A 16,210-nucleotide genomic window follows, 5' to 3' on the forward strand; every position below is an offset into this window, starting at 1 on the left:
TGGAGGACAGAGGAGCCTCTTAAAGAAGAAGTTACAGGTCTGTGAGAGACAGAAATCTTGCTTGTTTGTAGGTGACCAAATACTTATTTTCCACCATAATTTGCAAATAAATTCATTAAAAATCCTACAATGTGATTTTCTGGAGAAAAAAAATCTCATTTTGTCTGTCATAGTTGACGTGTACCTATGATGAAAATTACAGGCCTCTCTCATATTTTTAAGTGGGAGAACTTGCACAATTGGTGGCTGACTAAATACTTTTTTCCCCCACTGTACATTCAATGCCATCAATAGTATGATTATGGCTCCAAGTCAGGTACCACAGAGGATGGACCGTAGAAACAGAAGACATAGAAGGAACACGGTTCTCCTCTAGATATTTCGAGGCCCTTCCAACATGGAAGTGTGATTGAGTGACTACACAACACTTATACATAGTGAGGATGAGGACAGTCCAGTCCTCTGGCAGGAATACAATACCTAAATATGTCCATTCTATGAAATGTATTTCTGTGTCTGCTGAGTCTGACCCACCATGGCCATCTATAGTAGAGCTCACTGGAGTTGCCAGGGTAACAGGACAAGAACACCTGCAAGTTGATGAGGCATGAACAGAACCACTAGTCTACAGGCTTTAACCACCTATGAGAAACAACAAACCCTAACCTTATACCCGCAACACTCCTTACCCCTACCTAAAATCTTACCCCTACCTAAACAAATCCTAAAGAAAGCAATTCCTCAAGTTTTGTCAATCTCTGGGATGCTGAACATGTTTACATCATGAGGGGTCCATAACGTTTTATTAGAGGTCAGAGGTCAAAGATACTTCTAACTAAAACACAGAACCATTTGTGGTTCTAGCCATCTTGTGATAGAACACTCTCCCTGCTGGCCAAGGGAAAGACCTCCACTTTAGTGACAACAAAAAGGCTGCATCCCAATAGTGTAAAGTGCCGTTCTCGTCTCTTCTCCTTGTCTGCACTGATCTGAACACATAAGATAGGTGACAGCAGTATGGCAGATGCCTACCCGGAACTGGCTTTCAACTATGCAGTTGTTTTCCTATCAGTGCAGCTATACAACAAACTAATAAATAAACATGAGGTCGGTCCTGGTCATACAGTTCTGTTTTTTTCAACGGCTCTGCGCTTACATTGAAGGACTGACTACTGAAGCGCTGGTTCCAGGGTCAGTTCGGGTTCTAAATTCCAAATGATTGACTGCGGCTCCCATGTTTTGAGCTCTGTGTTCCTTCTTCAACTCTGAGCTCCTGGATCCAGATTCCAGGTGGTATACTCATAGAAATTCCAATAAATAAATCAATACATCTCTATGCACACAGTTGTCTGATTCTACGCCCTGTGTTGTATCTCTGGTAATCTATCAATTGAGCCTGGGAACGAGGTTAGATATCTTGGTTTAGGAGGGGATGGGGTGGAATGTTATTCAAAAGTCTGAGTTCCAATTCCAGATTCCAGGATCCAAATCATCTGGCTCTCTTTCTCCAGGCCATGTGCTGGGTCTCTTGGTCTCTGGTTCTAGGACGGGGTGAGGCCAGGACTGGTTATCTCTGTGGTGGGGCTGACCAGACACTCACTGGACTTCAGGCTGGCCAGAGACTTATAGCTGGCTACTGACTGCAGAGACCCACACAGACCTATCAGAGAGGGGGTGTCCTCCTTCCCTGGGGAGCAGAAGAGGGGGTTAACACACATGCACAAAATAACTATATTATTTATTGGTAGTGGGGGATAGCACAGAAACGCACGCATGCACACACACACACCGTGGTGGTGCCATTGTGAGCTGGCTGGTCTGGTGTCCAGGTTGAGTGTGTGTGAGGGCTCCAGAGAGGTCTGGGACAGACTCATAGCAGCAGACATCTGCTCTAGGCTCTGGAAACTCTTCCTGTAGAACACACACATACATATTAGAGCGGACTCTCTGGATGCATCTCAATAGTCTGACGGCTATACTGGACTAACCATTTGGAATGTTAAAAATCATATTCATGTCACAGCACTTTTCTCACAGGCACAGTATATATGTATTAATATACTGTGTCACCACATTTGGGTGGACCGTGTAAAATCATACTATGGTGTGTAAGGAAGTGAGGAAGTTGTGGAATATGAATTAATCCTTGTTTACATACTCCTCCCACTGCCCCACCCTATTCCTGTACAGCATGGTATCCAAGGCAACAGCATTGGTATCCATGGCACCGGGTGAAGGCCACTGATTGGTCAGATGTGCGGTCAGTTCTTGTCTGGACCTCAAGTCATGGTTCTTCAGCACCGTCCTTGAGCAGGATGAAACACACACACACACACACACACACACACACCTCTACTGTCATACACTAGTTCCTCATATTGTGTTCCTGGAACATTCTGTCCCAAAATATGCTACGCAGCCCATTCTCTCTCTCTGCAATCTATTCTCTCCTCACCTTCTCCTTTTCTCTCTCGCTCTACCTTTCCCTCTACCTCGCTCTCTCATCTCTCCCTCTACCTCTCTCTGTTGTGTCTGTAAATCCATACCCCTGACTGATCATTGGTTTGAGAGATGAGACTGCAGTTTCAACCCCAGCATTTGGAAAGCTAAGAAAATCCTCACGACCCAAATTAAAATATTGATCACAGAGGGTGGAAAGGAAGAGATCAAATTGATCACACCATTCATTTAGAGACTCTCTCATTGATAAACTAACTTCAACCAAACCCAAAGTACCTCCTATGTACACAGGCATTCTGATGACTCACACAGGCCAAGTCATCACACCAAGGTTATTATAGTAAACTAAAACTAATTATGAAAAAAACTGTTTAGTAAACTGAAATATAATAATTAAGAAATCTGTTTGAAAAACTAAAACTATACTGAAACTATTATCTTTGACTCCAAAATTAACTAAAATAAAATCGAATGGGGTTTTCGCACTTTTTTCCTAATGGGGATTTCAAGCTTTTGAATCTGGCAGCCAACATTGAGATTTAAAGGTAGACTCAGCAAGATGACGTTGCCATGAGTAGCACCGCAAATATTGGGGGCGTTTCAGTGGTAAGGCTAAAGCAACCGACTGTAGACAAAAGTTGAGGAGTGAAGTCGGTGGCGGTGCATCTGCGACAGCCGAAAGTCGGACACTAATGTGGTTTTCCAACAGCTCAGATCAACATGGCAGTGTTGCCATTGTTTATAAAATGTTTTCTTTATAATATCGAAATAAACATGTATCTAACCCCCTTATCACACACTCACAAACTGAAATATAATATAATGTGTGTGTACATTGTACAATCAATTAGTGAGAGAGAGCCTCAAATATCACATTTATTTGTATATATCCACTGTATACATAAATCGCAGCAAATTGGTTCCTGTTTCAGTCATGTCTTTGGTCACGTTCGCTTGGGTCAAACAAAAAAAACCTAATGATTGGTTGACAATAGAGCTTCCCACAATGAAGGCGATGGCTGCAGGATGAAGTTGGTGAAGGAGCAGAAACTTGCAGTTGACTGCAGTCAAGACTTCATGACCTTTGATCACATTTTTGTAAAGTTCATGCAGTTAACATGTAGGTGCAAGTCAGACAATTTTTATCCCCAGAATGCAACACACTTTGAAAGGCGGTGACCGACTTGACAAAAGTGATCCGCTCTAACACAGCCATTGAGATTTGCATGATGCAACGTGGTAGCTACGGGACCAAAACAGCGGAGAAGTTTAGCCTCGCTTCAACGCTCTTAGTTGTTGTGGAAATTTACCCACTACTACGGTTTACTTGGTGCATCTACAGTGCATTTGGAAAGTATTCAGACCCTTTGACTTTTTCCACATTTTGTTACGTTACAGCCTTATTCTAAAATGGATTTTTTTTAAATGGGTCCTCATCAATCTACACACAATACCCCATAATGACAAAGCAAAAACAGGTTTAGACATTTTAGCAAATATATTACAAATAAAAAACTGAAATACCTTATTTACATAAGTATTCAGACCCTTTGCTATGAGACTTGAAATTGAGCTCAGGTGCATCCTGTTTCCATTGATCATCCTTGAGATGTTTCTACAACTTGGAGTTCACCTGTGGTAAATTCAATTGATTGGACATGATTTGGAAAGGTCCCACACTTGACAATGAATGTCAGAGCAAAAACCAAGCCATGAGGTCGAAGGAATTGTCCGTAGAGCTCCGAGACAGGATTGTGTCGAGGCACAAGTCTGGGGAAGGGTACCAAAAAATGTCTGCAGCATTGAAGGTCCCCAAGAACACAGTGGCCTCCATCATTCTTAAATGGAAGAAGTTTGAAACCACCAAGACTCATCCTAGAGCTGGCCACCCGGCCAAACTGAGCAACCAGGGGAGAAGGGCCTTGGTCAGGGAGGTGACCAAGAACCCGATGGTCACTCTGACAGAGCTCCAGAGATCCTTTGTGGAGATGGGAGAACTTTCCAGAAGGACAACCATCTCTGCAGCACTCCACCAATCAGGCCTTTATGGTAGAGTGGCCAGACGGAAGCCACTCCTCAGTAAAAGGCACATGTCAGCCTGCTTGGAGTTTGCCAAAAGGCACCTAAAGGACTGTCAGACCATAAGAAACAAGATTATCTGGTCTGATGAAGCATGGTGGTGGCAGCATCATGCTGTGGGGATGTTTTTCAGCGGCAGGGACTGGGAGTCTAGTCAGGTTTGAGGGGAAAGATGAACGGAGCAAAGTACAGAGAGAGATCCTTGATGAAAACCTGCTCCAGAGCGCTCAGGACCTCAGACTGGGGCGAAGGTTTACCTTCCAACAGGACAACGTCCCTAAGCACACAGCAATGACAACACAGGAGTGGCTTCGGGACAAGTCTCTGAATGTCCTTGAGTGGCCCAGCCAGAGCCCAGATTTGAACCCGATCGAACATCTCTGGAGAAACCTGAAAATAGCTGTGCAGCGATGCTCCCCATCCAACATGACAGAGCTTGAGAGGATCTGCAGAGAAGGATGGGAGAAACTCCCCAAATACAGGTGTGCCAAGCTTGTAGCATCCTACCCAAGAATACTCTAGGCTATAATCGTTGCCAAAGGTGCTTCAACAAAGTACTAAGTAAAGGGTCTGAATGCTTATGATATTTCAGTTTTTTTTTATATACATTTGCAAAAAATTCAAAAAAACTGTTTTTGCTTTGTCTTTATGGGGTATTGTGTGTAGATTGCATAAGGCTGTAACGTAACAAAATGTGAAAGAAGTCAAGGGGTCTGAATATTTTCTGAATGCACTGTACATCATCTCGCTGAGTCTACCTTAAACCTAACCTAACCTATGATCTGACCCATCACCATCATCATGTATTACTGGCCCATAGTGGCATAGGCTACTTTCTGTCCCTAACACTAAAACTAAAACTGAAAAATATAAAAACTAAATAATTATTTTCTTCATAAAACTTAAACTAAATTAAAGACAAGTGGATTTGAAAACTAACTGAAACTAAACTGAATTTCAAAAAAAAATCTTTAAACTAATATTAAACCCCAAAACTATAATAATAAAAAATTGCATCACACACACACATTTTACTATACTTGTAAGTACCAGAAGTCCTCACAAGAATAGTAAACCAACTAAAATTCAGAGAAGTGAGAACATTTTGCCGGTCCTCACTTGTAAAAAGGCTATTTTAGTCTTAGGGGTTAGGTTTAGGGTTATAATTAGGGTTATAATTAGGGTTAGTGGTTAGGGTTAGGGGTTAGGTTTAGGGTTATAATTAGGGTTAGTGGTTAGGGTTAGTGGTTAGGGTTAGTGGTTAGGGTTAGTGGTTATAATTAGGGTTAGTGGTTAGGTTTAGGGTTAGTGGTTAGGGTTAGTGGTTAGGTTTAGGGGTTAAGGTTGTTGGTCCCCAAAAAGTCCTCACAGGTATAGTAAGATATAGCTGTGTGCAGTACTCCTGCATTCCCTGGCCCTGTCGCTGTGATTCAAAGGTCACACAGCTGGTCATTCCACCCACTCACACTCACAGATACACACACTCACAGATACACACACTCACAGATACACACACTCACAGATACACACACTCACAGATACACACACTCACAGTTGGTCCTGGAGCTCCAGTACGATGTATTCTAGTTGTTCCTTCTCCAGTGTGTGTGAGAGGTGTGTGTCTGTTAATCTCTGCTGAAGAGCTTTGTTCTGGGACATCGCTTGAGACAGCTGGGCCTCTCTCAGACGAACCATCTCTTCCAGATAACACTGGCACACCCACACACAACAGTGAGTTGTTGCAGTATTACATTTTTTGCAGTAGCAAATCAGATAAACAAGGGAAGATCTTTATTTTGGTAAAGGAGGCACTATAGATTTGTACTCCGGTGAGGATGGAATGGATGATATCAAGCTGTGTGTGTGTGTGTGTGTGTTTCCATTTCCTCAGCAGAGCACTGACAGTTAGCCTGACATTTAGAAATCAAACTTTCCAATTATTCCTCACAGACACCTCACAGTCTCAGTGTCTCATGCACAAATACACCTGCATCCTATAGTGCAATACAATGTTCTGCCGCAACACGTACACTACACACACACACTGAGACGTTACCTTCTGTTCCAGTGCCATGCGGTATTTCTGCTCTAGTCGTTTACACTTGCTGACCCAGCTGCTCTGCTCAGTGAAGATGGCCGCCGCAGTACTGGCGGCCATCTTTTCAGGGGTGCTCTTCTCGCTGCCGCTGCTCCCCAGGGTCCTCAACTCCTCCTCATCACTGCTGATGCTGTCTGCACTACACAGGGGGAAAGGGCACATTTCAGAGGGTACTACAGAGGGGGTAGGAGTTCAATTCATAGGGCACGTACAGGGGGAAGGGTACATAATAGCAGGTAAAGGTTAAAGGACTAAAAGATTGAAGCCCACATACCTATGGATGAACTTCAGATAGGGCGTATAGTCAATCACCGCTGGGCAGCTTCCATTCAGCCCCTCCCCTTTCAGACAGAAGCTAACCACCAGAGGAAAATATACTTTTAATGAGTACTTTACTGTATAACCTGAGCTCTGACTCAGCAACACTATAATAACCAAATATAAATAATATACAGTATGATATATACGAGTACCTGAAGTCGATGGTGTTGAGACAGATGAGTGTATCTGCTAGCAGCCCCGCCTCCTCACCTAGCATGATGGCCCCATCCTCATACCATCTCCTACACACAACATAGAACACACACTCAATACACACACTAGTTCCATCCTCAGAACACTTCTAAACAACACACACACACACTAACTCCATCCTCAGAGCACCTAAAACCAACACTCAACACAGATGTAGTTCGGTCTGGTGTTTTGTATTGATATTTTGTGTGTGTCTGTGTGCATCTCTGTGTGTGTGTCAGAGAGAAAGACCTGGTGGTTTTGAAGTCCCTCAAGGCGGAGGAGATGTACTCAGACAGCCTCTTCTCCATCAGCACCAGTCTGATCCACGCCCGGCCCTGTGGACACACACACACAGTTCTTAAGTTCCCATTATACATCAGAAGGCCTGCATAGTAGCTCTTTAAAACAGACATCATTATAATACAAATACATACTGCCCTTCCTACTTCGCCACAGTCAGCTGATTGAGTTTGTGCACCTGCACGCATGTGTGCTTGTGCCTGAGCTGTGGCATTCTCTTGCACAGCACTACAGTATTTATTGTTTAAAGCTTCTGAACAAAGCTGTATTTTGTTCTGTGTGTAATTTCATCCAGCGGAAAAGGCTGAGAGAGTTGTGTGTGTGTCTTCGATCCGTGGTAATATTGATGTTATCATTAAGATCCATGGCTCAAGGCTTCTCTCACACACACACACACACACACACACACACACCTTAGCTCTGGAGGACCGTGCATTCTCCATGCTCTCAATGCTGTGGATGCAGCTGTGAGAGACTTTACTGCAGGCTGCCTTCACATAGTCCCAGAAACTACGAGGACTCTCATAACCAAACCACATAGTCTGACCTGGGAGAAGGGAGACAGGGAGGGACAGAGAGAGAAAGAGACAGACAGAGAGAGAGAGAGAATAAGGGAGGGAGAGAGAGGACGGCACAGAGGGAGAGAAAGAGAGAGAGGGAGTAGAGAAGGGAGGGAGGGAGAGAGAGAGACAATGAGATTGCTACATTTATCGGTGGCATATTAACTCTTAAGCCTGCAGTGGTCCAGATGGGAAGGGCTTTTAGCGTGCGTGTGTTACTATACCTTTGAGTCTGTGACTGAGGATCTGTTCCAGGATGGAGACGAAGTTGGTGAACTCTGGAGACGAGTCATCTATCGTCTCTAAACAGGAGCGGTCAATCAACGTCTTCACTGAAAACCTGCACACACAGAGAGAGAGAGAGTTTTCACTGAGTCTGCACTGGTTTCCAACAGGATCTGCGTGTTCCTCTCTGACATGCTGTTAAATGTGACTCTAGGGAGAGGAGATCATCTCTGACTGAACAGATGATTTAGAGGCTTTAGGAAACACTATCTCTCTACTGCACACTGGATCAGTGGAGCGTTGACAATATTGAAAAAAACATTGACAATACTTTTTTTCCCCTTCAGATCTCCAAATAATCATTCCACAAACACGGTGTCATATAAGCATAGATAGATTACACGGAGGTCAGACTGTGGGGCATGACAACAACTATAGGGCTCCTGACCAGAGAGACTCTCTAATCAGTGTCTAGGTTATCAAGCACCGAGGAGAGTTAACGGAATGAAGCAAACACAGGAAATGACTGTGTCTGTGTGCGTGTGTTGATTCTGGAGTACAGGGATGCATCTCAATAGTCTTAAATGGACTCATTTCCATGTTGGTGAGATGCAACAGTAATCTCTGTGCTGTGGGGCTTGTACTGCACAGACACACAGTAGCAGGTTAAGTGGCAGTGGGGTGACCGGGCAGGTTAAGTGGCAGTGGGGTGACTGGGCAGACGGAGCTTTATCTAAACAGGACAGACAATAAGGTTTTCAGTTTTTTCCATTACGTATACTCCTGACAGAGAGAGGAGGGGTAGAGAGGAGGAGTCAGAGAGAGGAGGGGGAGACAGAGAGAGGAGGAGACAGAGAGAGGAGGAGACAGAGAGAGGAGGGGGAGACAGAGAGAGGAGGAGACAGAGAGAGGAGGAGACAGAGAGAGGAGGGGGAGGGAGGAGGAGTCAGAGAGAGCAGGAGACAGAGAGAGGAGGAGACAGAGAGAGGAGGGGGAGACAGAGAGAGGAGGAGACAGAGAGAGGAGGAGACAGAGAGAGGAGGGGGAGACAGAGAGAGGAGGAGACAGAGAGAGGAGGAGACAGAGAGAGGAGGGGGAGGGAGGAGGAGTCAGAGAGAGGAGGAGACAGAAAGAGGAAGAGACGGAGAGAGGAGGAGACAGAGAGAGAGTAATGTTTACTGTTAATATTTATTGTTTATTATCTACTTCACTTGCTTTGGCAATGTTAACATACGTTTCCCATGCCAATAAAGCCCTTAAAATGAAATTGAATTGAGAGGAGGGGGAGGGAGGGAGGAGGAGACGGAGAGAGTGAGAGAAAGAGAAACAGATAGTCTGTGAGAGAAAGAGAGAGAGAATAAACACACAGCATGAATCACCAGATGCTTTTAGTGGCCTACTCCTCCACTTCTAAGAACACACAGGTCTGATGAAGTGTAGACACAGCTGCTCAGAGCTCTCAGGATAACTTATTAAATGAGTGCCCGTTTACCCTGCGTACAAGTGAATCCTCATCATCAACAAAAAGTTCAGACCTAAAGCTGTTACTGTTGTCCTTATCCACACCTTACTGTCATTACTGGCTCCCTTTTACCACCCTCCTCCACGCCCTCTTTCTGTCTCCCTCCATCTTAATATTTCTCTGGAACTCTATTTCCCCCATGCCCCTCTCTCTCTGTCTGTCTGTCTGAACATCAGTGATTAGAAATTACATTTCCCAGAGCATGTTAGATGACATTCAAAATGATTTGTCATATGCTTCGTAAACAACAGATGTAGACGAACAGTGTAATGCTTACTGATGGGCCCTTCCCAACAATGCAGAGAGAACCAAATAAATAATAGAAAAATGATAACACGAGGAATAAATACACAATGAGTAACAATAACCTGGGCTGGCTAAATACACGGGGTACCAGTACCGAGTCCATGTGCAGGGGTGTGAGGTAATTGAGATACAGTGGGGAAAAAAAGTATTTAGTCAGCCACCAATTGTGCAAGTTCTCCCACTTAAAAAGATGAGAGAGGCCTGTAATTTTCATCATAGGTACACGTCAACTATGACAGACAAATTGAGAAAAAGAAATCCAGAAAATCACATTGTAGGATTTTTAATGAATTTATTTGCAAATTATGGTGGAAAATAAGTATTTGGTCACCTACAAACAAGCAAGATTTCTGGCTCTCACAGACCTGTAACTTCTTCTTTAAGAGGCTCCTCTGTCCTCCACTCGTTACCTGTATTAATGGCACCTGTTTGAACTTGTTATCAGTATAAAAGACACCTGTCCACAACCTCAAACAGTCACACTCCAAACTCCTGGATAAAACACTGACAATGATGTTGTGAAAAGCCACTCCAGAAAGGGATAACAAAGCCTGATAACTCTGCTGTTGTTGTGGGTTCCTCACAGCCCTGGGGACATGTGAGTACAATGCCCACTCCCTGCTTTCTGATACCAGAGATCTTTAATGTTGATACACCCGTGACCATGTGTGGGAGAAGCAAAAAGTGGGCTGAAGTGTCTACTGATTGAGTGGGAGTATGTAGCATATCTCTACAACATAGACTAGGTATAGGAGATAGACCATCTATCTCTTCACTAGAACCACAGGGGGCATAAGGCTGGATCTGATGGTGCCTCACACTTGATAGGGTGTTCAACAGCATGATGTCATCCACAGAGAATGACATCACTACAGCTATCTAAAACACACACACTTGCACGTGTGAAATAGGACAAATATAAGCACCCACCAAACTATTATTATTATTTATACTGTTCGAAGAGCATGAGACTTCAGATGAATAATTTAGGAGAATCCTCACACATTGCTCTGTTCCGTGCCAATTCATACCTGTGTGTTGAATTGTCTTCGTTCATGTGAAATCTATAGACTATACTGGTATTGAGTAGGCAGCTAATTAATGAAGGAAACTGTGATTCCATGAATGATTAATTAAGGCTCATAGGTGGCGGTGGTGTGTGTGTGTGTGACCATTGGAGACCCCTCAGAACTAGTGCGGCGTCATAGGCTACAGTTCATCTCGATACAACAACATCATCAATACTGTAATGTAAACGCGATGTAACTGAAGCGAGACAAAGGAAGCTCGGTTATGTGCGCTGTTTAGAAATATAGCCTATACCACCAATTAGCCTACCTTCTTCAACAGCGTCCACACACATTCACACCAGTCGCGTAAGAATGCGGACATTTATTTAAATTAACACAATCAAGCCAAGCATTATTTTACCTGCAGACAGTCAGTAGATTCCTCCTCTCCACAGCTCCGCTTCTGGCAGCGCCCCGTTTGCGAGCTACATGCAGCCCCAGGCTGAGTGACGCCATCCTCGCTACAGTTAGTCGTGTCTCCCCGGTGTACGTGCGCAGTATTTACTGTCCCTGTTTCTTTTCTGTCCGCAGGTTGGGTTCTACAGTGCACGCCGCCGCCCGCGGGCTCCTATCCGCGTCACACCGGCACGCTCTCTCGTTTGTTGACAGTCAACGTATAGGGAAGGAGGGAGGTGGATGGATGAACATGAATCATCCGGTAATTTTTGAGAGAGAGTCACGGGATTGTGCTAAAACGTCCAAACCAAGTGCCGGGGAGTCTGAGCGGCTTTAGTCCCTGTTTAGAGCGAATTAGGCTACGGATTGGTAACTTGATGGTTTTGGGGGACGAAAATAAGAGACTTTATATGGATGCATCTCAATAGTCTAAAAATGACTTTATTATCTCCTACATCTGCACTGATCTGATAGGTTTAATGAAAATGTTTCAGACCAAAAATAACCTGGTCCCAGATCGGTTTGTGCTCATGTCAACTCCAGTGCTGTCATTGTCAAGCCAACATTTGGCATGACAATTCCATAAGGAGTTATGCCATTTAGCATCTAGAGTTGGCAAGAGAGCTGAAACACTGGCACTCAGGCTAGCTGAAACAAGATAGTTCTTTTAGGCTTTGGCTACTTCCTGTGCAGGCCCAGTAGCCTATTATTTCATAGAGAATGAAAGAGGCCTCTAGTAGCCAAAAGGCTATGTCAGCATGGGCAGCGCCATTAAGGGCTTCCACCATTTTAATGTAGTCAACTTGGTGGGACTTCCAACTTCAAGACTGTGGACAGCGGCCGTCTCTAGGTGAAGCTGCAGCACTGGGAGAATCACTTGAAGAATAGTCATAGAGATAGATTGAGGACTCATCTTTGTATCTGTGCCATTATAGTGTATTTGACAGCATGGGCAGCACCATTGATGCTATCCCCATATTGAAGTAGTCAATTTTCTTCTTCACAATTGTCTGATCCCTCCTGATGACCCGGTTGGACATGACTCATGGGGCGGCAGGTAGCTTAGTGGTTAAGAGCGTTGTGCCAGTAACCGAGAGGTCGCTGGTTCTAATCCCCGAGCCGACTAGGTGAAAAATCAGTCGATGTGCCCTTGAGCAAGGCACTTAACCCTAATTGCTCCTGTAAGTGGCTCTGGATAAGAGCGTCTGCTAAATGACTAAAATGTAAATGACTCCAACAGGATCACCAGGAGGGATCAGCCAATCGTGAAGAAAATGGACTACTTTAAAATGGAGATAGCCTCAATGGCGCTGCCCATGCTGTGTATGTACAGTAATTTGACTAGGTGACATGGTGCTGCTACAATAAACAGAAAGGAAAGAACAGGTTTATATCTTAACATTTTAGTCATTTGGCAGACGCTCTTATCCAGAGCGCCTTACAGTTAGTGAGTGCATACATTTTTGTCCTACTGGCTGCCCGTGGGAATAAAACCCACAACCCTGGCGTTGCAAGTGCCATGCTCTACCAACTGAGCTACAGAGGAGGCCCATTGAATCAGGCCACATTGAAACGTGTTATAACTGTGTTCTGTGTTATGGTATGATACAATAGCGTGGCAGGTAGCCTAGTGGTTAGAGCTTTGGGCCAGTAACTGAAAGGTTGCTGGTTCAAATACCTGAGCTGACAAGGTGAAAATCTGTTGATGTGCCCTTGAGCAAGGCAGTTAACCCTAATTTGTTCCAGGGGAGCTGTACTACTAAGGCTGACCCATGTGAGAATACAATATATGTATATACTAAAATGATAATGTCTGTTTGCAGGTAGATGGGGACCCCCAGTGGGCATGGAGGCGACAGCCCTGTTCTAATACCTGCATCCTTCCTCCCTTCCATGAATTGCCCTAGACACTGATCTGACACAAGCTCGGTGGGAATAGTCAGTATGGTGTTTATAGCGGAGAGCCACAGGGTCATTTGGTGAGTTTAAGGCACATGTGTCAAACTTATTCCATGGAGGGCTGAGTGTCTGTGGGTTTTCACTCCTTTGTACTTGATTTATGAATTAAAGTCAGTAATTAGTAAGGAACTCACCTTACCTGGTTGTCTAGGTCTTAATTGAAAGGAAAAACCAAAAACCAGCAGACGCTAGGCCTTCAATGGAATGAGCTTGACACCCCCAGGTTTAAGTGTATTAATGGATATTGAATAAAGTGTTTTTTGGCTACTGATGAAGTGCAACAGACTACTTAACTAGCCCAAGACAACAACTCTACTGAGACAGACCAATCAAAACAGTTTTGATGTGTTTTGTGTTGTAACTTTTTTCTTGGAGGAAACAAGATGACTCATTTTAGGGGTTTAACTATTTTCTAACTAAACGAGAGGTGCCCCTACTGCAGGGGTAGGCAACTAGATTCAGCCGCGGGCCGATTTTTTTCCAGAGTGGATGGTCAGGGGGCCGGAATATAATTATAATATTTTGTAAACTGCAAATTGACCACAACTAAGCCCAAAAATAGATAGTATTTGTAAATAACAATAATTTAATACCTTGATTACATTGAGACACGATCACGTCTCTTTTTATTCATGGGAATACTAGGTGAACAGATTACCTAAATCAAACTAATTTTGAGCTGGATTCCAGGTGATATATGTATATTTTTTTCTCCAAAAACTAAAACCCCCCCCCAAATTAATGTACAGTATATATTATGTAATTTATTTGCTAAAAACCTTTGGGGGCCAAAAAAAAATCACTTGCGGCTAGTTTTGCCGTTTTTTTCTCACACAGTGGGTTGCTCTCTCAAAAGAGATTTTTAACCTCAACAGTATTTTCTGGTTGAATAAAGGTTAAACAGTCTGTACCAATCAGAATCTCTGATCCTGTTCTTCTTCCCCTGTCCCTCAGAACTGGTTGTAACTGGTTTGAGCCTGAGAAGAACACTGAAGACTAGAATACAGACTTGTGCTCCATTCCTCAGCTTCTGTCTCTGACCTCCTGTCTGTGTAGTCACTCACTCTGTGATTGACATCAGAACAAGAGAGTAGGAGCTGATCTCTCTTCCTGAGTGTCAGAAAGTAAATAAAATGGCATACCTCAACCTATTGAACTACCACAATAACAGTTGAAGGAGCTTCAGTGAATGATTCATATATATATAGAAGATTGTACAAATCAAATTGTATTTGTCACATGGGCCGACTACAACAGGTGTAGACTTTACCGTGAAATGCTTACGAGCCCTTTCCCAACAATGCAGAGTTAAAAAGTAAGACAAATGTTATTTTGTCTTTGGGATGATTGGTGTCTGACGTTTTGATAGGGAGGATTTTGAACCCACTTTTGTGACACACAACCTCGAACTGTCTCTAGATTGACTGAACAAACCAAGATACCTCATATATTCATCCAATAGTAAGACATCAACAACAAGGAAGTTAACCTATCCTAACATGCTTTTTGTCTTAAGACCTTTTAACTAATCTTACTCCAGTGCCTGTATGTTGTTTTTAGGTCAATCCTTCATTAACCAGTGACATCACTTTATGTCATCCACTTCTACTGAGTCAGAGTGTGATGAAAACCCAGGAAGTGATGTCACAGTATGACATCCCTTTTTTAAATGAGGATCTTGTCAATGAGTGACACTTCATGGTTCAACGTGAGAACACAGTGGTAGTTGATTATATGACATAAATAACCCAAGAGACTAAAACCTCTGGATTTACCTACAGGTTTAACCTCATGGTAAACATGTGCTGCATAACATCAACAATAAAACAAAGAAGTGATAGAATAAGGAGAGCTTATTATGATCGCTGAGCTTATAAACTGTGTGTGTGTGTGTGTGTGTGTGTGTGTGTGTGTGTGTGTGCGTGCGTGCGTGCGTGCGTGCGTGCGTGTGTGCGCATGCGTAGAGAAGCTGTTGACTAACTGTACCTTTGGCCCACACACTGGTGTGTGTTTTATGGAGTGTTGTATAACAGAGTAATTTGTTATCTGAATTGGTCTTTGACATGCACATACTCAGGGACAATAACGAGCACCTGTCCCTTTTATCCCTTTTAACCAGCCCAACACCAGGGAAAATGTCTACTGTCACTTCACTGTGTACTGACATTATCTAGCAGTCCGACCATAAATTGAGGAACTTAATGTGAGAAATATTCAGCCACTCTTGGAGGACAATGGAGATTGGAAGCTCAGTAGAGAAATGTTTTCTGGTTTAGTTTGTCATTGAGAGATGAGAAGTGAGAGTTAGATTTTAAAAAATGACTCCATTGTCCTTCAATGGTTGAATATTTTGTCCAATGTCCAGTCATTCCAGTTTGATCAATGGCCAAGGAAGGCCAGAGAGATTCTGAGAGGAAGTTAATGGTTTTATCAAGAAGAGCAACTCACTGGCCACCATATTGTCTGTCTGTCTGTGGGTATGTTAACCCTCTACCAATTACTGATGATGACAATGATTAACACATGTAGAGAGGTAAATGACTGTGTGGGAGTCTTTCCCTTTACAAAGCTACACAAGCCGCCAGGACTCATTAGAACAGAGTGAACAAGACAAAGCACTACATCAGTCTGGAGGAAAAATAAAATCATCAATGTTCATTTATAGTTGAATTAACAAATTGAGAAAACACATCATTTTAAATTGACTGAATTTTTGCCA

The 16,210-nt window shown here is 43.4% G+C and overlaps 1 protein-coding gene and 1 long non-coding RNA gene across 2 annotated transcripts; one reads left to right on the forward strand and one right to left on the reverse strand.

Moving 5' to 3' along the window:
• Positions 1–786: 786 nt before the first annotated feature.
• Positions 787–11,746, reverse strand: LOC121542680 (RUN domain-containing protein 3B). Its single transcript, XM_041852168.2, has 11 exons — positions 11,498–11,746; positions 8,238–8,353; positions 7,867–8,000; positions 7,403–7,488; positions 7,111–7,200; positions 6,912–6,992; positions 6,596–6,776; positions 6,092–6,249; positions 2,159–2,305; positions 1,790–1,911; positions 787–1,687 (listed from the first exon to the last, which is right to left on the reverse strand). Exons 1-11 carry the CDS (start codon positions 11,590–11,592, stop codon positions 1,542–1,544), a joined length of 1,356 nt encoding a protein of 451 aa, XP_041708102.1. The 5' UTR covers positions 11,593–11,746; the 3' UTR covers positions 787–1,541.
• LOC121542681 lies at positions 10,497–14,647 on the forward strand. Its single transcript, XR_005995956.2, has 3 exons — positions 10,497–10,664; positions 13,356–13,511; positions 14,446–14,647. It is a non-coding gene; the product is annotated as an uncharacterized LOC121542681 (long non-coding RNA).
• Positions 14,648–16,210: the final 1,563 nt, after the last annotated feature.

Source organism: Coregonus clupeaformis, chromosome 28, assembly GCF_020615455.1.
Source record: "Coregonus clupeaformis isolate EN_2021a chromosome 28, ASM2061545v1, whole genome shotgun sequence".
Classification (NCBI taxonomy): domain Eukaryota; kingdom Metazoa; phylum Chordata; class Actinopteri; order Salmoniformes; family Salmonidae; genus Coregonus; species Coregonus clupeaformis.